This window comes from Rhea americana, unplaced genomic scaffold (genome assembly GCF_003343005.1).
Source record: "Rhea americana isolate MKP2758 unplaced genomic scaffold, rheAme1 scaffold_9, whole genome shotgun sequence".
NCBI lineage: Eukaryota > Metazoa > Chordata > Aves > Rheiformes > Rheidae > Rhea > Rhea americana.
The window spans coordinates 5563734-5586250 of NW_028187088.1; the positions used below are offsets into that span (position 1 = coordinate 5563734).

At 44.8% G+C, this 22517-nt stretch overlaps 1 protein-coding gene across 3 annotated transcripts in view; it reads left to right on the forward strand.

Moving 5' to 3' along the window:
* BID (BH3 interacting domain death agonist) overlaps positions 1 to 21868 on the forward strand; it is a 23047-nt gene extending 1179 nt beyond the window's left edge. Inside the window, exons 2-7 of one of the 3 annotated variants that reach the window (XM_085323964.1) lie at positions 15121 to 15224; positions 16461 to 16527; positions 18109 to 18319; positions 19360 to 19505; positions 20436 to 20639; positions 21626 to 21868. In XM_085323964.1, the coding sequence (XP_085180090.1) occupies positions 16519 to 16527; positions 18109 to 18319; positions 19360 to 19505; positions 20436 to 20639; positions 21626 to 21637 (582 nt within the window). In that variant the 5' untranslated portion in view covers positions 15121 to 15224; positions 16461 to 16518 and the 3' untranslated portion in view covers positions 21638 to 21868. Of the gene's footprint in view, positions 1 to 493; positions 675 to 15120; positions 15225 to 16460; positions 16528 to 18108; positions 18320 to 19359; positions 19506 to 20435; positions 20640 to 21625 lie in introns of those variants that run through there. The other 2 variants (XM_085323966.1, XM_085323965.1) reach the window with 2 other exon arrangements.
* Positions 21869 to 22517: the final 649 nt, after the last annotated feature.

The following is a 22517-nucleotide window of genomic DNA, read 5'->3' on the forward strand; positions in this document are numbered from 1 at the left end:
TTTTTTTTTTTTTTTTTTTTTTCTTGTCTGCGCTGTTATTTCCTCTGGCTTATGTCCTGCTTTCCCCAGCCATAAGCAACCTTTGCTTCGCTGTTTCCTGTTACAGACTGTCCTCTCTTCTGGGGCATAAATCACTTTATGATTTATCTTTGAAATCTTTATCTTGCTTTATCCTACTTAGTATAGTCCGGTGTCTTGCCCTCAGTGAGTTTTCAGACTGGAGGAATGTCTGCCCAGAACAAGAGAGCAAGGAGTTAATCCTGATGCAGAAACTCCAGAGGGATTGACTCCTGCTGGCTTTTCAGCAAAAAAGTGGGAGTGGTTTCTAGTAATAACGCCATAATTTGCAGGAAAACTGGGCGAGTGATGCAGGTCAGTTCAGCGTGTGTGCTTTTTCTCAGCTCTTATCTTCCACAGAGCTGCGGATGGCTGTGGTAGCCTGTTAAGGTGATGAGTGCCTTGGCTGTTTCTTTGTCTACTGTGAGCAGCACTGGTGTTCCTGTGATACAGTGATAATGTTCAGTTCAGGGTGACTGAGGGCTGGAGCAAAGAGCTGCCGAGTGTGTGAAGTGGAAGGGAACTGAGGGAGCAGGTCGCATCCCTTGGAATGGATTTTTAGTGCGTGTGTGAAGTTATGGTCTCTGTGTCTTAGAGTGACAATGGCTTTGAACCTGGTAAGTTTTGTATTTATTTTTTATTAAAGTACTTTTTATTTTCTCTCTCTCTCTCTCTCTCTCTCTTTTTTTTTTTTTTTTTTAAGCTTTAACTAAAGACCAAAGTACAGGGCCTTGCAGGTATTTAAATACCTAAACTCTTAATCCAGAAAAATCTATACTTACTTCAGGATAGTCTGAGAACTGTTCTGATGTTTCTTAGGGTACTTGCCTACAGTCCTGGAATACTTTTTATTAACTTTTCCAAATGATTAAAAAGTTTTAGGGGAAGAAGGAGCAAAAGGTGGTTCCCCAACAGGAAATTATTTTTTTCTTTATATGACCTTTTGCAAAATTACACTTCTTGTGGAAAAATGATGGGGGTTTTGTTAAAAGTTTTTTTTTTTCTCAATAATCAAATTGAAACTTTGTTTTCGTATGTGTATGAAAGCATAACATCTTGAAAAATGTTAAAAGAAATTGTCTTTTGCCATCTTTTTATAAAAAGTTCAACCCTGTTTAGAGCCTTCTTTAGGTTAAAAAAAAAAAAAATTGCAACCTCTACTCCTTGTGACAACCTCTGTGCTGATGCTGTTATACAAAACTTCTGGGGAATTCATTCTATAAGTGAATGAATAAATAGTGTTACTAGCAGTTTATTTGCTTGACTTTTTTTGCAACCTTCCCATTCCTTCCCGTTTTCCAGCCTTCTCTTCTAGGCTGCATGTTTTCTGCTACAGTTAACTGACTGGCAGGGCTTAGGGACCAGCCAAGGCAAAAGCTCCATTGTGCGTGTGCGGAGTGTAGCATCTGATTGTGAGCCTTCTGGGTAGGCTGTGTGTCTCACTGAGCACCAACTCTCTTGTCGTCTATGCGCTGAGCTGCATTAAAAACAGTAATGGTATGCACTTTTCAGTGGAGCTTGTACTAAGAAATGCTGTTGTGAAGATCTGGCCCTATTTGGCTGATCCTACTTGTTAATACTTGGTGATATTGCTGAATTCAGGAAGGAAAAACAGACTAGTTTTTGTTTAGGTGGTTTTGTTGTGTTGTCTCCCCCTCCCCCCCCCCTATTTCTTACAATCAGATTAGGCCAGCCAGAACTAGTACAACTGAGATAGTGAGTATGATGCTATTTCTTACTATAAACCGTTGGCAGAGTTTTGACATTGCCTGTGCAAACCTGGAGTCTCTGATCTTGTGAATTGTGCCTTAGTGCTGAGCACTAGGGTAATAATCTGCCGTATGATGTGAGAGTGCTGTACAGGTGCTAACCAGTTATGGCTTTTGATTTCTGGTAGCTCCTAAACACTAAGAGCTGTGATGTGTAAGTAGAGAGGCCTGATATTTGTATATATATACACTAGAGCACTCTTATGTGGAGTCTGTTATACCATGTTTTTTTTGTGTCCTTTCTCCTGTGTAAGAGGATAACAGGAGCTGCCCAGACTCAGCAGGAGTCTGGAGAGCTGCCAGATTGAACAGATTTTTTTCTATAATAGAATGAAAATGTTTAATCTGGAAGCAGGCAGGCACATAAATCTAGTAACTGCCACCTTTGGGGACCTTTCTGAGGTAGCTTGGCATTTAGAAGTTATTGCTTCCCTTATGTTGCCTCGAATGCACAGTGCTGTGCTGCAATGTGTGCTGGGAGGAGGAGGGACCCAGTATCCATTAGAGCAGATAGCTTGGTCTATGGTTTTCTCTGCTCAGAGGAATCAGCTGCAAATGTGCAGGTTTCATTTCTACTAGTTAGTAGTTCAACAAACCTGTGAAGGAGCAAAACTTAACAACCTGTGAAGGAGCAAAACTTAACAGCAAGTCTGATGTTTCTTTGCACAGTGCTGTCCTCTGGTCTTTCTCTTACCATGTTGTGGTTTTTTTGTCTGCGTCAGACTGCCAACCGTTTGGGGTAGGAATTATATTGATCTGTGTTGGCTGTACAAAGCCAAGTACATGCAAATATTTCTAAGTAGGGAGTTGAACTCGTGGCTTGACTAAAGATGCAAAACTCCTACTTGAAGTCTGACCTTCTGTTAGTTTGGGGTGGCTTATCCTGAGATGAAAGAGGAGGACTGGGTTCAGCCTTAGCTAAAAGTTGTCAGTTATAATGATTAGAAATAGTGTATATAGTTTGGTCCCTGCCATGGAGATTTTTAAGTCTGATTTAGACTGACCCAGACCAAAGAAGACAGACAGGAGGGGTAAAATGTAAAAAGAAGTATTAGGTCATGCAGAATGTTCAGTCTTTTTCTTTGGATTTGAAAAAGATTTGCTCTTTAAGCTTCGGTGCTTGTCCTGATTTGTGGCAGATACCTACAGAGAATGACAACTGCTGTCCTGCAGGTATCTCAGCTATAACTGATAGTGAGTAGGACTCTATGCATAACTGGCAGTGGTGTGCGTTGGGCACTTTCCCCATAGCTGAATGAGCTTGACTGCAGTTTCCTGCCCATTCTTTTGCAAACAGTTGCACAAGTGTATAGTTCTTACTATGTTGTGTGTTAATGTGTTTTTTACAACGGTTCCCCTAACAGAGCATTGTTAGGACTGATTTGAGGAAGTAGAAATTTCTGGGCTTGATCCATTTTTTAAATTTATCTCTTTGCACTGATGTGGCACAGGAGGTGACAGAGTCCTTCCTAATCACAGAATGGCTGAGGTTGGAAGAGACCTCTAGAGATCATATAGTCCAGCACCCGTTAGCTAGAACAGGTTGCTGAAGGCTTTGTCCAGTTGAGTCTTGAATCTCTCTAAGGATGAAGATTCCACAACTTCTCTGAGCAACCTGTTACTATGTTCAACCACCCTCCCAATAACAGGACTTTTTCTTATGTTCAGATAGAATTTCCTGTGTTTCAACTTGTGTCTGTTGCGTCTTATCCTGTCACTGAGAACCACCAGGAAGAGTCTGGCTCCCTCTTTTTGTTATACCCTCTCAGGAATTAATGTACATTTTTGAGATGATTTTTCCCTTCCCACCCCTTATTTTCTCCAGGCTAAAGAGTCCCATCTTTCTCTCCCTTCATCTTTGCGGCCCTTTGCTGGACTCACTGCAGTAGCTCTGCATCTCTCTTATACTGGGGAGCCCAGCACTGGACCCAACACTCCAGGTGCAGCCTCACCAGTGCTGAGCAGAGGGGAAGGATCACCACCCTTGACTGCCTGGCAATGTTCTGCCTAATACAGGATACTATTGGCCTTCTTTGCCACAAGAACGTGTTACTGGCTTACAGTCAACTTGTCCAGCAGGACCCCCACATCCTTCTTTGTAGAGCTGCTCTCCAGCTGGTTGGCCCCTGTGTGCACTAGTGCACAGTGGGTTTTGGTTGACTGGCCTACTTCATGAATATGAAAAGGATGCAGATCTCATTCTTCAGATGTTTCTCCATTTGTCCTGTCTTATGACAAAGAGGTGTCATTATGGCGCTAACCTTTTACCTCAGTAGTTTGCTCACTGCTTTATTTAAAAGATCTCAGCTTTCACTTGGCTTCAACTAATAAGCAGGGAAATTGGACTATGTACATGGATGCTCATGTGTGCTGAATTTCTTTTTTAAGAACAAGTCTGCTGTGTTTTCTGACCAGTCAGAATGCTTCAAGGTCCTAGCATGCCCCACTACAGTTTTATGCTGAATGGGCAATGAGTGTCACTGCAATGCATTGGGCTATCCCTTTCATCTCCCTCAAAGGAGGAAACATATTCTTGGTCAGTGTAACTCCAGAAAGCTGGGTGTAACTGTTGTTACAGTCTTAGATTAACAGCCATATGAAACAAATCCACTTGGATCAGCTAGTTGCTGTGTTTTGGTTTTTACATTCGCTTCCTGGGTCTAAGAGTTAATCTGCATTTCCTGCTGAGCTAAAACTGAAAGTGCAATGCTCTGCACTTTTGTTATGCACAGTCATGTTTCTTCTAAATCCACACATTTCCACAGTGCTGCTAGACCTATAACTAGGGAGCCTGAAGAAGTGTCCGGTAGAAGATCAGTGAAGGGTGCTGGGGTGTCTTGTGTAAACGTCAGATTTGTCCCAACGATAAGAAATGTGTTGCTTTTCTACAATTCTGTCATAGTTTCCAAATAGCTCCTGTTTTTTTTTTCCCTTTGAAAGAGAATGTTCTCTTGGCTGTGTGCCATCTTTAAAAGTGCTCAAAAGAGATCATTTATTCTCTTCTTTACTAGAGAATTTTAAAGAGATCATTTATTCTCTATTCTCACAAAATGTTAATCAGGAAATGCTGCCAAAAGGCTCTGGTCAAGACTCTGAATGCTGTTTTCAGTTATCATCATTCTTGGTTGCCTGGTTTGATGCACAATGTAAGGTTATTGGGGACATCTGAGCACAGTGACCCACCTTAAGGTATCTTCTCGGTATGCTTTTATTTTTCCCTGGCATCATCTGTTGAATTATTTGCTGGGGGATAGGGAGATGGCAGTTGAAAGACTAGGACAGTGGGAGAGAGTCTCCTAAGGCCAGTATGGTCAGTGTAATCAAAGGAACAGTGTTGTGCTTTTCTTTCGTGGATCATCTTTTTGGCTGTTCTACTAATGCATGGTTGTTCCCTATCTAAAAGGAAGGGATATTTGTAGCTGATACACTTAATGTTTAGGAGGATGAAAGTTCATTTTAAATTTTGTCTTTAGTTTTGGAAAAGCTGTCCACTATTGAGAAAGTTGTTTTTAGAGCAACTGAGCATGTTCCTGCAGAGATTTTATCTTTGTGCCCCTTCTTCTATAACTGCCTTAGCCCTTGTCCTAGTGAATGCTTCTGATTCTGGTAAGGTGGACAGTCTCCACTTGAGTAGCTCTGGGGAGTATTGGTTGGTCCAGGAAAAAAAGCAAACAACCAAAAACTGCTGAAAGGAGACTGTCCTGTGCTCTGAACTGTTGACTAGTAGCTCTGCTGGTGCCATCCTGGCTTTTTACATCTGCACACTTGGTTTCAGTAAGCAGGCAACTTTGATCAGTGTTTATATACATAAATCAGATATATTATTTCTTGGACATGTATGTTCTAATGACCCATGCTGATTCAGCATTTAACTCTTTATGTTGTGAGCATCTTCATAGCTGCTGTCTTAGAGAAAGCAGTACACATCTGACTCTGGAAGAATATTTCTTGTCCAGCCATATGGCCTGAAGCTAACTGAAGGCAGAGAATGTGTCACTGTTGGTAGCCACCCACGTCCACAGAGCCATTCTCTTGGTTTTGATGTTTCTTTCTTTGTTTACCTAACTTGCCAGTCAGGTGGAAGAAAGAAACCAGGTTCTTCACATTCCTCTTTTTTGTAGGTATCAACAGTGAGATGTAAGTTGCAATATGAAGTGGCATTCCTGTGTGGTGGTATGTGGGTTTTCTTGTTTGTTTGTTTTTTTCTTCCCCTGAGTAGTGGATGAGCTGTGTCTACCCTGGCACATGAGAACAGCTGTAAACCTGTTAAAATAAGGAGTATATTCTTGGCATCTAGGTGGCATATCAGTTTTTATTCCCAGGCCCCAACAACCAGTCCTCCTTCCTGAGGATTTTTGATAGCTCGTTCTTGTCTGAGCCTCTTTGAGCAATACCTGCCATTTTTTTTTTCCCGGAGTTACTGTTGCCAAGTGATACCAGAGACTCCTCTCCCTTCCAGAGGCTCAGCACTTTGTCCCTGCTTTGCTGTAAAAAGCATACCAGAGTGCAAGCATCTGGAGCTGATGCCCCAGCAGGGCAAACCAACGAGGAGTGTAAGGGAATTACCATGTGAAGGGAGCTAACTATCTGCCTCTTTTTGCTGCACATCTGAAGTCTTCTTTAGGATAGTTGTCAGCTTTGCTCTGCTTTCTAAATCTGTGAGAAACTTTCATGTTCCTCACGCTTTAAATCTTCATCTATGCACCCCATGTGTTAGTAGCATTTTTCCTTTATCAACACTACTGGGGATCTCTTTGCTTTTCTGGTCTATTTGTTTTTCTTCTGTAATGTCAAAAGACCAGAATATCATGATTCCTCAGTCCTTGCATTTTTTCCCCCCTCCTCCCAGCTGTGACCCAGTGGGCAAACAGTAACAACAGCTTGAGTATGCCCTATGACATTGCTGCAGAGTTGTGTTGCAGCTCTGGTCTGATATGTTTGGGCTTGCAAATAGTAAACTAACCCTATTTAAACAGTCTTATGTGATGGTTTCTGGGATTAGTCTGTTTTTTATGTCAGGTCCAGCTATGGCTGTTTAGGTGAGTTTTCTCATGCTTCTGAGAAAATGTAACACAGGGCTGGCTAGCCTGACTGTGAAGATGCTTTGCTCTGCACCTGAGGAGAAAAGCTGAGTTGTAGATGTGAATGAACATGGCAGTCGGGATCCAAATCTTGCACCTTCCTCTTAGATCTGGACATGCTCAAAATACGGAGATATGTATACACTCAGCTTGGATCCAGCTCTAGTATCTTGAGTTAGCTGAATCCAAATTGAGGCAGTTCAGGATAAAAGTTTTCTGCCAAATAAGCTTCAGCCCAGTAGCATCTGTATGCTGGCTTCTAAAGAACACTGAGAAGTGGTGTTGTGCTGCCTCCATCACTAACCTGTCATAGAAACCACAATGAGCCAAAGTCCTTGCCTTTATTTCGGAGATAATTGGTAATATGTCTGTGTTCCTTCCTGCTCACTGACGTGTTATATAGGGACTGGGGGAAAGGGCATTTTGAGCCTAATTAAAATAAAGGCTGATGAGGAAATTGAATGTTTTTTCAAGTCAAAGTATTGCCCTGATAACTACAGGGTTGTTATAATTCATGTCATGTGATCATTCATCCAAAAGTACAGAATGAAAAAATCTGAGAACAGTAGCCAGAGAGAAGAAGTAAGTCTTGGGTTGGCCTTTTTATTAAATACTTACCTTAAGAATAGACAGTAAAGCTTTTCTTTTTTAAAAACAAAAAATGCCAAACTAGCTCTGCAAAGTGTTTTTATATAAAAATATACAGATGGGAATAGCTTGAATCCAATCTGAGACACTTAACGTATTAAAGCAGCATAAAGAAGCACAGGTAAATATGCCCCAGGAAGGAGGTGGAGTCAGAGAAACATGTAGGGGCATCAGATCTTTGTGGCCCAGTTAGAACTTCAGTGCCATTGAATACTGGAAGGTAAATATACAATTAAACTTAATTAAGTTTTAATATACAATTAGTTGTTTAATTGTATATTAAACTTAATTAAGGGCAGGAAGCATTCAGCATGTTTCAATGCATTTTTATGTAAATAGCATCATGAGCAAACTGCCTTCTACCTGCCCTTTGCTGGAGTTGCTGAAAGTGAGATTATGTGGAAATATTGAGAGAAGATGCAGTCTGAAGCTGAAAGAGAAACAAAAGCAAGCATTCCACACGTTTGAGAGCGAGGGGGTGTGGTGTGGATCTAAGCAGCCTCATCTCTGACAAAAAGCCTGTCTTTCCTAAAAGTCTAGCAAATAAATGACTTGTAACTAGAAGACAGTTTGTCCTTAGCTGGACCACAGACCTGCTGGTATCTCAGCTGAGGTATTCTACACAGCCTCTCAGCTACTTTTGAAATGAAGCTAATAGTGTTGTATCCTCCCTCTCTGAGGGAAATGCAGGGAAAAAAGCTTGTAATGTAGAAGCTGTGGCCACCTGTAGTTCCCTATGATGGGGGAAGTCCTGAGAAACTTCAAGCCAATAGCTTTGGTTTTACCCAGATGGCACCAAGCCATTGCTTTGCTTTCATGGTAGCACAGGTATGGGCAGCCACAGATTCACAAAGGCCCTTTTTCAGCCCATCCTTCAGCTGGCTCATACATTGCAGGGTCTCTCTTCCTTCTCCTCCCCCTTCCTTTCCACCCCTTAAGCCTGTGATCCGCTCCTGCTTTGGAAGGACAATGCCTCTTGGAGGAGGCAGTCATGGGGCCTTCTAAGCACAGTTACGCTCCCCCCCCCCCACATGGGGGCAGGTTCCCTGTGGTCATAATATCCTATTTATTAAAATGGATTTCAGCACTGTTTTGCCTCATTAAACCTTGTTGCAGATCAACAAGGCTTACATCTTAAGGGAAAAAAAAAAACCCATAAAGCTATCTTCCTTTTTGCAGTGGTTCTCTTTCAGACTTTGCAGAGTCTGAAGCACACATGCAGATGCTGTGGGACTGGTCAAGTTTCTCCTTCCATAGCAGAAAAGCATAGGGAAGAAGTATCGTATCTGTTTGCTGATGGCTGTGCTGTTTCAGTTTCTGTTGAGTTTGTGCAAGGAACCGAGTGTGGCAGGGTTATAGGGATTCCTTTAGGGATCGTGGGCTGAATGGTTTGGAGTTTGCTTACACTCACATGGCTGTGAGAGCAGTCTGGCACAGCTAAATATCCTTGATCAAGGAACTCTATAGGTCTATGGTGCTGTTGCTCTTTCTGACTTCCCAGTAACAGTTCATTATGTAAAGCAGTAGTGTATGTGAAGTGCTTTCAGGAAGGCAGTGAAATCAAGCTGTTGTGACTTGCCCTGTCACTTGGCATTTTTAAATCCGTATTTTAAGCTACATTGTCTCCAAGTGCCTCAATTTCCCTATCTGTAAAATGATGCCTTGTTCTGCAGCTCAACAGTGAAGTATTTGATTGCAAGACAAGTAATATCCAACAGGTACAGGAAGGGACAAACAGGCACTGCTTTTGTTTCTTACAGTGTCATCCCAACTGCCAAAAACAAAGTTTAAAATTTTTTTTTCTTTTTTTCTTTTTTTTTTTTTTTTTTTTGTCCTTCAGCTGCCAGTCAGAGAGCAATGTGCACGTTGTAAGTTTTCCCTTCCTGGTAACTGATGCATTATTGCTGATTCAGCTTTGGAGATTTTAATTCACTCCTAACCCAAACGTGAAACAAAGATAAATATCTTGACAACTCGCATAATAGGTCCATTGACTGATAGCACGTCTGACCAGCTATCTGTACAGGATATTTCTCAGAATCTAAATGAGTTATGGGAATCAGTCCTACAAGCATGTGGGTTTGCTGCTGCTGGGAAGAGTTTTATTACCCAAACTGTGTCTGGTACAGCTGAGAACATGAAATGATTTTTGTTTGTTTGTTTTTGTGAAAGACAAGTTAACTTGCTCTCTGTACAGCCAGCAGACTAAGTTGTGAGGATAAGTGAAGCAATGGTAAGTAGAGACATCATTCAAGGGATGGATTCATCTCCAAGCTCTCTTGAAGAATAGCAGAGAATTGTAAAGAAAGGATGAAAGTTGATTTATAGGGTGGCTTTCCACTGTTGCTGTAGGAGACCTGGGACCTGCTCTTGTTTATGGCAGCTTCGAGAGCTATTAAGAGTTCCCCTAACTGGTATCCCTGTGCTGCTGGCTGTCTCTATTGCTGCCATGTGGGATGCTGCTGGTGGTGATATGCTTGCAGTGGCTGGAGGCACAGCAGACCTCCAAATTAGTTGTTAATAGAGCAGGTGAAACCTTGCATGCTTTGCAGCTGTACTGTTTCAATGAACAGCTCCTTACCTGGTAAGACAAAATGTGCAGCTGCAATGCTTGCTCTTGAAATAACTGTGTGACAATGATATGGCTGAGAGGATCTGATTTCATCTTGCTCCAGTACAGCTATGGCCACAGCTGCCCCAGGGGGCCAGTCCCCGGTATATACTTCTGGGGTTCAACCATGCAAATTTCCAGTGCTGCCTCTCTCCCCAAGATGCGCAACACTACTGGTAATGACCACGGGAGAGAAGTGTCCTACAGTGGATGAGGCTCTTCCTCTGGCTCACCCCTCCCAGAACAGCCAGAGATATTGCTGTGAGGTGGGAAGAGATGTAGGCATGGAAGAGAGCCGCGGGAGGTAACTTATCCTGCAGTCCTGCCTCTCCCTTCTTTCTGCCCTGTGAACTTGAAGTGTAGTTTCTCCTTAAAGGTTGGAGTTGGAGAAGATATTGTGGCCCTTCCTGCTGCCACCTGTGGTGTTGCCATCCCTCCCTAGTGAGGTACAGCTAGGAACAGCAGCTCTGATGAGCTTCTTGGTAAGATTTAAAAGCAAATATAACTTGTCATGAGAGGGAAAAACAGATGGGACCACAGATGGGTAAGATCTGTGGTGTTGCAGGAGAGAAGTGTGTAGCTGCCCTCACAATGACTGGCTGAAGTAGTGTTTGCCTCGTAGGAAGCCTTGGAGGTTTGCTGTGGGGGAAGCACTTGCAGCCTTATCTGTCATGAAAACTGGCATGTGTCAGGGTGGAATGAGCTGTCATCTAGCACTGGAAAGTAGCTGGCGGGTGCATTGCTCAGGCTGTGCAATGATGTTTACTTAACCTTTGGCCTGTGTTGAGATATATGCAACTTAAGCAGGCAGGGCTGTATGATGGCACAGAGGCAGGGGTCGGGGGAGCAGGCATGACAGCATCTTGGTAGATTAACAGCTTTGCTTCCCTCCTCCTCCCTTATTGGAAACTGTGTCACAAGAAATATAATCTTGAAAATACAGGTACATTGTGAAAGTAGTTAGCTTAATAGTTTCCAGTTGTCAGAGCTAAGGGAAAGCCCAAGGGAGTGTGTGTGTGGATGTGTGTGTCTGTTTAGATCTACAGAGATTCATGAAACCACTTCTGTTGTGTTTGCACTGTTCCTCATGAGGGAAGCATTGTATGCAGGAGCTACAGCTACTGTTTAATATTTGGGCTTCTAGAGCTCATCTCTTGAGGTTAGCCCCATCGCGTGAAGTCTGGTAGTGTCTCGTGACTTGCAGTTGTGAGAAATACTTGTTTTGTCACACCTCTCTGTAGGCTTGTGGTAGCATGTAGTGCTTTCCAGGATTTTTGAAAAACTCTGCTTGTTGCTCTCTGCCCCTGTGTCCTCTGCCTCCTTTTGAGCAAGGTTCAGTGTGAAACTCACTGTACGCTGCTGTGTGTTAACATATAACCTCAGCCTTTTTATGCTGGTGCCCAGGCTGACTGGAAAGGAAATGTCTTCCCCACCCTCCCTTCTTACACTACTCTTTCCTGGTGTTTGTTTTTCCTCCCTGAATTCTTTTATTCCTTTTTTTCTTTCTTTTTCTTTTCCCTTCCCAGTAAGTTTCTCTTACTTTCAGCTTCAGAGATTATCCTCTCCCCAAGCTTCACTGGTTCATCACTGTTTCAGTACACAGCTCGTACTTCAACTGGTGCTGATGAAGGATGGAGAGTGAAAGAATGAGATGAGAAAAATTTGCTGCTGAAGAAACTTACAAGAAACACATTCAGACTTCCAACTGCAACCCTATCATTTAGTGAGAGACTTCTCTGTGGAGTCTCTCCCATGACAAAATGTGTAGCTGCAGTGAACAAGCCCTGCAGTCTGACTCTTCAGAGCTACTTCAGGGGTCCTAAACTTGCATTTAAATTATTCCCCTTCCCCTCTAAAAAATTATAAGGAATATGGAAAGAATTGATCCAAAACCGAATTGTTTTCTTATCTGTTCAGCGTTTCAAAGTGTCTGGCTGTTCCTCAGAGACAGTTGTTGCCACTGAATATGTTAAGCTCGCTTGTCTAATGAGTAAATTGAATGTTAAAGATCCTCATGTGTTAGCAAAATTATTTGGTATATCAATTTTTAAAAAGAAAACTCCGTAAAATGCATTCCTAGACTTCTAGCAGCCATAGGCAGACTTAGCAAGTGATCTAGATTTACTTGTTTTCCCAAATATTTTGGGGTATGAACAGGGGAAAAAAACTTTTATCTGGAAAGCATTTTATAAATACTTTGATTCTCAGTACACTAGCAGATCTCTTCATTCAGTATAAAGTAAGCATTTCTATCAACCAGAAAGTGTCTTAGTGTGAATCTAAAGCTTTTAGTCATTAACACTTAAGAATCCTAATAATTTTAGATGAGAGTGACATAGTTAGTTTCACTGTTTGGGGTTTGCTTTTAGGAGGTCCAGGTTTTTTTAGATTCCATTAAGGAGGCTGACTTCTCAGGAGGAACTTTGACTATCCAAAGCCCTTGTTTTGATTCAAGGTAATCATCTGAAACTTGAGGTCTCTGGAATTACTTTTTTTTGGGGGGGTGGGGTGGGGCATGAAAGATGTTCTTGTTCCTTTTACCAGGTGTTTTTTGACCACCCAAGTAGAGCTTTGTTAGCTGAGGGCTGGAACCCCTCTGGGACTTTCATTTTCTTCCTTTATGCAGGGAAGAATTCATGAAATAATCATCCTCAAGCCTCCTTGCCTTCGTTTTTTTACCATTTAAGGATTTGGGGAGCTTTTCCCCAGCTCCCCCTTCCTCCACCATGCCAGCACTTAATCTTTGCCCCTGTGCAGGAGTGAACAATCTTGAAATTTACAGCTATAATGGGTGGTTTTGAAAGTGTCTCTTTTGTGGACTTGCCCAGAGGAGGGTCTAATTTTGCTTAAAGCTGAGACAAACCTTTGAGGGGAAGGAGGTGGGAAGAACCCTTGTGTACAGTAGGTCTCTCTCCATGCACACCCATCACCAGCTCTGAGTGTGGCAGGGTGGTCCTGGCTGCCCTGCCCCTTTCTGCCTGCATTGAGGTCCTTCTCCAGGTATTTCACCTGTGCAGAGTATCTGGTATGCAGGGAGGATCTAGTGCATAAACTTCAGGCTCTCTCTGAAAAATCACTATGCATTTTGAAAGCTTTGCTTCCAGAGCTTTAGAGCTATTGCCAGACGCTTTAGACTTACTGCAGCTTTCCAGGAATTCATGTGAGGAACATGCAAAGCTGGATGGACTCAAGCTGTCTTACTGGCTTGCTGTGCTGACTAGGGGTTGTGGAGATGCTTGCACAACCTGTGTCAAGCTGCTGTGCCCTGCCTCTCCATGCTGACCTGTGTGGACATGCCCAGAATAGACCTCGATCTCTGTTTAGTTCGACTTGTATTTCCTGGTTTGGGAATGGAGCAGAGTGCCCCCTTTCTGCAGCCTGGAATATTCTGTGCCTCCATTTTAAAGCAGGGAATGGAAAAAGACAATAGTGCACTTCCCTTTGGCTGCTGGTTTCTTGAGGGCTTGGAGTGAACCAAGGAGGCTTCCAGGCGGTATGAAATAGCATGACAAACTGTATGGAATCTGGGGCCTTAAAGCAGCATTCAGAGCTCTCCTTGGAAAGACATGTCAGGTGGCAGCTCCCCAGGGAGTTGTCTTGACCTGGCTTTTCTATCCTACCCTCTTCTGTAGGAATGGCTAAGTTGGTCTCTATGCAGGCTGATGTTTTACTTTGTTTATAACCACTTGACTTCACTTGTCTGACCTTTTTGCAATTTACTGGAATTTGCCTCCACAAGGGAAAAAGTAGATCATTACAGCACAGTTTAGCTAGATGGAATTGTTCTCACTGTAAAGTCTCGCAAGAGACAGTGTGGCACTCTCTAGTGCTGCTACTCAGTTACTTGTGTGCAGCTCACAGCTGTAACACAGCTTGTATTGCAGCAGACCTCTGTTGGAGAACTCCCTATGTCTGCTCTTCTGCGTATGTAGTGTGACGTGAAAGGCATATGAGGTAACTTCTTTCTGTTTTGAATCACAGAATGGTTGAGGTTGGAAGGGACCTCTGGAGATCATGTAGTTGTTGCACAGGATTGTGTCCAGGTGGGTTTTGAATATCTCCAGAGGAGACTCCACAGCCCCTCTGGGCAATGTGTTCCAGTCCTGTCACCCTCACAGTAGAGATGTTTTTTTTCCTCATTCAGGTGGAACTTCCTATGTTTTAGTTTCTGCCCATTGCCTGTTGTTCTGTTGCTGGGCACCACTGAAATGAGTCTGGCCCATCCTCTAGATACCCTCCCTTAAGGTATTTGTAGACATTGATAAGATTCCCCCCTCAGTCTTTTCTTCTCCAGGCTAAACAGGCCCAGCTCCTGCAGCCTTTCCCCATAGGGGAGATGCTCCAGTCCTCTGATCATCTTTGTAGCCTTATGCTGGACTCTCTCTAATAGCTCCATGTCTCTCTTGTACTGGGGAGGCCAGTAAAGTACTGCAGTGGTCCTGCAATAGGCTTTTGGCATAGACTGGAGCTGGGTGAGGATGAGGATGATTGTCCTGTTGGAGTCCAGGGAGATCACTGATGAATGTGATTTTTTTTTTCCTTTTTCAAAGCAAATGGGATTTGATCAGTCCGTGTCCACTACTCCTTCAAGCCTCTTATAATAAGTATCAGCTATGATGATTGAGGAGGTTGTGATGAACATGGGAGTGTTAATGTCTGAGGATATCCATTGGTCATTAGCAGTGACAGAATGCCTTGGTTTGGGCTGAATCACTGTGAATGAACTATTAACACATAAATATGTGTGTGTATGTATGTGTATAATACATATGCAAGTTGAGGCTTTGCCCAGCCTAGAGAAATTTTGTTCATCTGTGCAGCTCCTGAGATGTTTGCAAAACAGATCTGGCTGGAGACTTTATGCTAAATTTTCCCCTTGCTTCGTGGTCCTAGAGATTGTGTTTCAAGTACTCCATCCCCTGAGTTAGCATCTCTCTTTCTGCCTCTCTCCCAGGAAAAGAGGTCACCCTCTCCTGTTTCAGAGCCTCCGTCTGATCCCAGGAGAACTGAGAGCACTACATTCTCCCCAGCCTTTAGAGGAGACTTCTTAGGGTAGAGGTGAGTGGCGGGAGTAGAGATTTGATCTGAACAGAGAAAGCAGTGTCTTGAAGCGCAACAGCAAAACTTAGGTCTCTGTTTTAGGAAGTTATTAGTTTTCTAATGTAATGATTAAGTGAAGACAAAAGCTCACGCGTAAGAGCCTACTTTGTATACAGTGACATACTTGAAACTGTCTTTTGGTCTTGGGAACTTTTAAGAGCCTTTGAAAAATTAAAAAATTCCTAATCTCAAGTTGTGACTCTGTGGTTTCCTTCAAAGTTTGAGTTGGTTTCTGCTTTCACTTCCTCTCTTCCACCTGCACTCTTGTTTATTTAAAATAGATATGAGGAGTTGATACTGTAAAATAGGGCAATTATTCACTAGCACAGATCTGTGGTGTTTAGCAGCTCATCTGTTTGGGCTTCTTGATGCTTTCAGCTGATCTGGATCATTAAGCACCTGTGCTGCAGCTGGGTTACAGCCTTGGGTGGAGAAGGCCTGGTGGAAATGTAGTGCCACTTTCAGCCAGGCCCTGCTCTTCGAGAGCTGAAGCCAGTTTGCATCAGGGATTCACATGTGTAGTTGGAGGTTGTTGCATCTTGGACAGCAAACATAGGGGCCACAAGCTGGATTCCTGCCTTCCCTGCCTCAGCTGGAAGTCCTGTATTCTTGGCATTTGCTGTACCACACCAGTGCCTCTCTTGCTCTGACTTCATGTTCCAGTGTGACTGCTTGACCTGCTGGTCTGACCCACCTGCCAGCTATGCCTGGCTGGAAGAGGAGGGGATCACTGTGCTTTTATGGATCCCCTCCTTGGTGGATGAGGGGTGCTACCTCTATGCCCTCCCTCCCTGCTTCTTCCCTTGTGGCACTGCCCATACACAGGGGAGGCTGGGAGTGGTCAGCCCTGTCACTCTCTGCACCCGTCATGACAGCAGAGGAGACTCACCTTGGGCTTTTAGTATAAGCAAGTTAAAGAGGAAGGCTTCCTCAGCCTAGAGGGCCATCTGCTTGCCCAGTTCAGCTTTCTTGCTCCCTTTGGCACTACGTTGCTTTGTTTTTAGCTTTACTGATTGCTTGTTTTCCATCTTCCTAGCAAGTCTTCCTGCTTGCTCATCTGAGGGCATACTGTGGACAGTATCAAGGAGCCATTGATAACACCTAGTCCAGCCTTTCCTGTCCATAGGTGCTTGTGTGAAAAGTGTGCATTTGTTGAAATTTTTATTCCTTTAATCCATTCTCACTTCTTTGCAGGACAAGGACTTTGGGACTGAAGTAGCAGGCAGTAAGAGCCACTCTTTCTGGAGCCATCATGGAACAGGTAAGTTACAAACATGACTGAGGTTTGTGCTGCAATCACTGACCAGTGATTCTCTTTTATACTTTGCCTGAAGTATTTCAAAATACTTTTGATATCATATATTAAAAACATGCCTGCTCATGCCCTCTCATCTCCCCCAGAGTTCCTGCAGGTGCCTCTGACACTGCTTTTTCTTTTTCAAGAATAGGGCCAAAAAGAAGATGAAACAACTTAGTTTGCAGGCTGCTGTGTTACTTTCCAGTCTCATGTGTTCCCTTCAGGTTGCAGGCCTGAGATATGGCTGATTTAAGAGACTACAATGTTTGGTTAAGCAACATACAACTAAAACCAATAAATCAATTAATGTTATTGACTAATAGACATACCACTATAATCAATTCTTATACCCAGATTTGTACTTCTGGTACTTATAATCTGGACCCTGTATTGGGATATTGGTATGGTTACATAGTGTGGGTGGCCTTGCAAGGTTCCACTCCCCTGAAGATCCCTCAAGCTCCCCAACTATCTGGTTCATCCTGTTTGTGTATTGATTACCGTATGCCTCTTGTAAGAAAAATCATTCTGATTTAGCCTTGATTCTTCTTGCGAGTTCCAGTTAAGCCTAAGCTCTCACTTCTCTTATAGGCAGTCTGCTTACCAGTGTAGGGCTTTTTTTTTTTTACCTCATTTTATTTCTGCACTTGCACAACATCCTGTTCTCTTAGCTACTTAATTACAATTATTGGCTAATCTGGTTTCTTAGAGGCCTATGCACTACTGGGACCTCCTCCTTGCATCACTCTGACTACCTGCCAGACCTCCTCAGCCTGACTGTAGTTTGGGGGCAGGATGCCTTGCCACACAGACAGGGCAGCACATGCCTGCTCTGAAAGTGGAGGTAGATGATATCAGACACTAATAGTCTGCCATTTTGCTGTCAGTCTTCTTGCTGGCAGCCACATGGCTCTCTACAGGGATCTGAGCAGGTATATTATAGACCTTGTCTAGATCCCTCTGAAGAAAGGGAGATGAAGTGTGAACCTTAATTTTTGAAAGCTTCTGTTACCTCTGTTCACCAAGTGATTACTGCCATACTCTGATTACATTTAAACTGAGAGCTGCAGGCTTACAGTTATATATAGGAAGTAGAATGCCTGATCCCCAAATACACAGGTAGGCATCTGCATTTGGAAGACATGAATGGAGAAATGGATGGTTTGTGTCAAGTACACCTCTTTTGTAAGAACTACACCCCTAATCAGAGCTCCTCTTTCATCAGCTGGAAATGCACAGAGGGTGAGCTCACTGCTTCAGAGAGTCAGCTCTCTGCTAACTTGTAAAAATGAGTTTGGAAGAACAGTTGATTCTGGTTTGTAAGAACAGCGCTATCTATCTGGCACTTGCCATCAAACAGTTGTGAGTATACATTCAGGAGTTAGCATGCATTTGCAGAAGTCCTGTAGGATCCCTGGCTGACATCATTCAAGACCTTCAAAGGAGGCCAGAAATGTATGCCTGCTGTTGGAAAACATATATGCACAGACTTATTTAGTGGTGCTTCTCCTGGGCTAGGTTTAACACTCACTGTCTTGTGTTTAGGATATCCACAGTGATGGATCCAGCCAGATGGAGTGTATCCTCCTGTACAACTTCCTGCAGAGCTCCTCCAACTGCGAGTTCAGAGAGCAACTGCAGGCTCTACAAAGTCAAGTGATCTTACCTTCTGTAAAAACTGTCTGTTACTACGATGATGAGGGGGAGCTTCAGACAGATGGGAATCGGAGTGGCCACTTGCAGAATGGTGAGCTGGGTGAGTATTCTCCTTCCCATCAGCCTCTGAGGCTTATTATTATTATTTGTTATTTTATTGTCTTCTAGCCTGTTGCAGAGGAGTAAGTTTCTCTCAGTTGAGAAATTCCACAGCATGGCTATGGATGGTGCTGCTTGCTGGAATTTTAACACTTGGAGTAATAGAGCTAATACTTAGCACTATCTCTCTGTGGTTCTCTGGATTACTTGTCACCCTAGGTGTCTTATCTGTCATACATCAGAGAAGAGCTCCAGAGTTGGTACTAATATGATCACTCTTCTTAAGCAGCGTGATGCTGTGTCAGGCTTCACACTGCTCCTTGAAGAGAGTTTCAGTACTTGGTCCTTAATAGCACTAGTTCTGGGGCTAGGATTTTTGATACAACTCTTATTTTGCTACTGAGTTTCTCTTTCTGCTGTACCAGTGTGGTGGAGATGGTTTCTCATGTAGATACTGGTGCACTTAGTACTTCACTAGCCATCTGCAGCAGATTTTTCCCCCTTGTCCAGGACGTGTCATCTAGTACACTAATCTTCATCTCAGTAGGGCTAAGAGGACCTGCACCTGTAGCCCTCCACCATCCAAATCTGCATTGTTTCATGTCCCAAAGTAGTATAGGGAAGCTTTGCAAAACAGAGACACTGTTTTAGAAGGTGCTTAAGACATAGGTCATGAAGAAATTCCATTCCATTCCCTCCCCAATTCTAGACAAATGTTGGCTGTAATGTCCTGTACAAATTTTGGTTTGATATATTCCAACTCCCCCTCTAGTATTTATTTAGTTACTTATTTATTGGACAGGGTGTGAGGCTACATTTTACCCAGGTTACAGCTTAAACTATTTGCACACAGTCTCTTGGAAAGTTTATATTGTTGTGTGGACACAAACAACCTATCATACATATAGCTGTCGCAAATGCACTATGGAAGAGGGGGGGGGTTGATGGAGATGCCCAGGATGCCATGAGTCCTCTTACCTGCAGTGAGTGTAGTCTGGCTGCAGCCTGTGAATTTTATGTGTTGGCTTTGTGTGTTGGCAGCGTTTGTTCCTGAGGGAAATGAGGAAATTCTCCAGATCATTGGTGCTCAACTTGCTGAGATTGGAGACCGACTGGATAAAGAAATCCATGCAAAAGTAGTAAATGATCTTGTACAGCATTTTCTGAATGAGAATCTGTCTAGAGAGGTGAGTGAAAAGCAACCTGACTAGTAGTAGTGCTTTTAAATGTTGTTGAACCTTCCTACTGTGGCTTTGAAGCAGCAAGCTGGCAACATCTGCAATTTTTTTGCTAGTTTGTTGCTTTAATTGTTCCTAGCTTAAAATTCAGCCCCTACATTTACCTTTGATGTGAATGTTTGTTAAGATGTGATTCTGTGGCAGCTTTGCACCCTGTAACAGCCTATGCCTGGCAAGGTGGGCTCATTCTCCCCTTCCTGCAGCTGAGGAAGTTGAGGTGGTGAAGGTTTTCAGAGGCGTTTTTGCCCTTGTTGGTGAGCTCAAGGGCTTAGCATCTTTGAAAATCGCCAGTCTAGTTAAAGCTCAGTATTTGAATGATTTCTGGGAGGTGTGGGGATGCTGGTGCCAAGTCCTGTACATCTGATGCTGCCACCTGGGCAATACTTGAGCAAGGCAATATTTGTTCCATGCCTGGATCCTTTCTCTAGCTCCTATCGCTGAAGGATTTCCAGTAAACCTCACTCTACTTTCTCACTAGTCTCCACCTAAACACAGTGAAGTTCAGAGCTACACCATGGGGGTGCCCAGGCCTCCTGGGCCCTTGTGGGACCTGGCAGGCTGGGTGAAAGCCCTGAGGAGGGGTGGGGGTCACTGTCGTGCCCCAAATATAAAGTGTTGTCTGAACTCTCCAGCAGTACGTGTGCCATCACCTTTGCTTTAGTCTTGGCTGAGTGGCTTAGCTGTGGGGTAGCCATTCCCATTGCCATCTGGGGTGCTCAACAGTCCTGGCAGGCTGCTGTGCTAGGGAGGAAAAAGAGGCACCCTGTGAGGTGGTTGGACGTTCGTGTTGGTCACTAGCACACCGTGCGGAGAGCCCTTTCTCCTGCAGCTGTTAAACCAAGACTCTTCCTCCCCCCGCCCCCCATTCCCTCCATGCAGGAGATAACCCGGTGCCTGTCCCAGGCAGTGGAGGGGCTTGCGCGGGCCATCCCCTCAGACATGGAACAGGAGAAGGCCTTGTTGGTGCTAGCAATGGTCTTAACTAAGAAGATTGCAAACAGAGTGCCCTCCCTCCTACAGCGCATCTTCAGCACCACTGTGAACTACGTCAGCCAACACCTCCACAACTACCTGGTCAGAATGGTGAGTGCTGTCAAACAGCTCGGCGGCCGCTCAGCGCTGGGCTCTGGCTTGGCTGGGRGGGACCCTCTGTCTAGGAGGAGCTCTGAATGCTGATACCCTGGGGGGGGTGGGGAACAGAGGGGTGCCGCACCTGCACATGCCTCAGTCCCCCTCCACCAATCTGGATGGGTGGGTGCGTGCCTGCCTGCACACGTGCATTTGCACTCATGCATGTGCACGCCCACACACACCCATGCGTGCACTTGCACTCTCCACGAGGCAGTGCCTGTAAGGATGGATTGAGCCCAACCGCGGGAACGAGCACAGTGCCGCAGTTGAGTGCCGCAGGTTTGCAGGCCGCCCCGTGCTGCGGTCGTGCTGTGGGCAGCAGCAGCAGCTCCCCCAGAGGGGCCTTGCTCAGCCAGCGTCACGAGCCTGAGCGAGTGCCCTGCACCAGGGCAGTTAGCTGCGGGGCAGTGAGGCACCACTGGGCAGCACTGCCCTCCCCTCTGCTCAGCTGAGCTGCGTTATCACAGAAACCTGGTGTTTTATCACAGGAGTAGCCATTGCTGCTCAGCAGAGCGCTGGCTGACGGAGCTGACTACAAAGCTGGGGAGGGCTTTGCTTCAGCAGTCAGCTCCCTTCCCCTCCCCAGTGTAGCAGCAGCAGCAGTGGGGGAAGAGAGGTGGGCTCCAAGTGCCCTTACAGGCCATTCCCCGTGGGCACCAGGCGCCAGCTCCCGCCACCAGCCTAGTTCTGCCGTTGGCACAGAAACGAGGGCGTCGGGCAGGCGACAGCAAGAGCAGCGCAGCAGGAGGCAGAGCTGCAGCGAGGCGCTCGGAGCTGGTGACCAGCGGAGTCGCAGGGGGCCTGTGGCGGCAGCTGCTGCTGCTTTTCCCCTCCCTTGGGAGCTGCTGCAGGGAAGGCAGAAGGTGGCAGGCAGGCACAGGGCTCGTGGCTGGGGCAAGGCTCTGCTGCTAACACTGGTTCTGTTTCTTTCCTGCTAGCTGTATGAGTGAGGACACGCTGCTCCAGCTGCCTGTGTGAAAGCTGTGGCTTCCTGAGGACTCTGTACTCTTCTTGATATACTAGAATGATTTTAATCCTGAGATACAGCTGTGAAAAAGGAGGCGCAGCTATGTAGATAGGCTTTCATAGACTAGCACAGCAGTGACTGTGAGTTGCATGAGTGTCCTGCCAGCACCTGTAAGGAGTAGTGCTTGCCCTCTAGCGGTCTGTCAGATGGGGGGGGGGGGGGGGGTTGGGTTTCTTTCCTCTTCATTAGCAGACTTAGTGCAGGTGCAGACCTGGCTTGTGCCTCCAGAGGAAAGGCCATGGCCCAGCGCCTGGCCTCTCGGTACCCCTTCTGATCAACTGTGGCATTCTGCTTTAGCTGCCGGCTTCCCCCAGCCTGTTGCTGGTGCTGCAGCTGGGCTATGGTGACTGTTAGTCGGTCCCAGCAGGGCCTCTGCTGTAGAACGGGTGGTTCATCAGCATCACGCACTGAGGGGGAGGGGGGAAAAAAATCTAGATTATCTCAGATTGAGCTGACTGCAGCTGGAACCCACCCTGAAAGAGGCAGGGTGAGGCATCAGCTTAGATGGTTTAGTCTTAATCCAGAGCAGCTATGCTTGCCTGAGAAATGAAACTAAAGCAGAAAATTAGAGAAAAGTACAAGAGTAAATTGTTTGAGGGAGCACAGTAATCTGGATATGCTTGGTGGGGGGGGGATGTTCTTTAGCTTTAGAATAGCTTGCTGCAAAGAAAAAGAAGGTAGCAACCTTGAATCAGGAAGAATATCTGGTATTGCTGGCCAGACCCTATTGCATTTACATCTCAGAGCCTTGATATCTTGTTGAACAAAAGAAATAAGACTCAGGGGTTTGTATATGATCACAG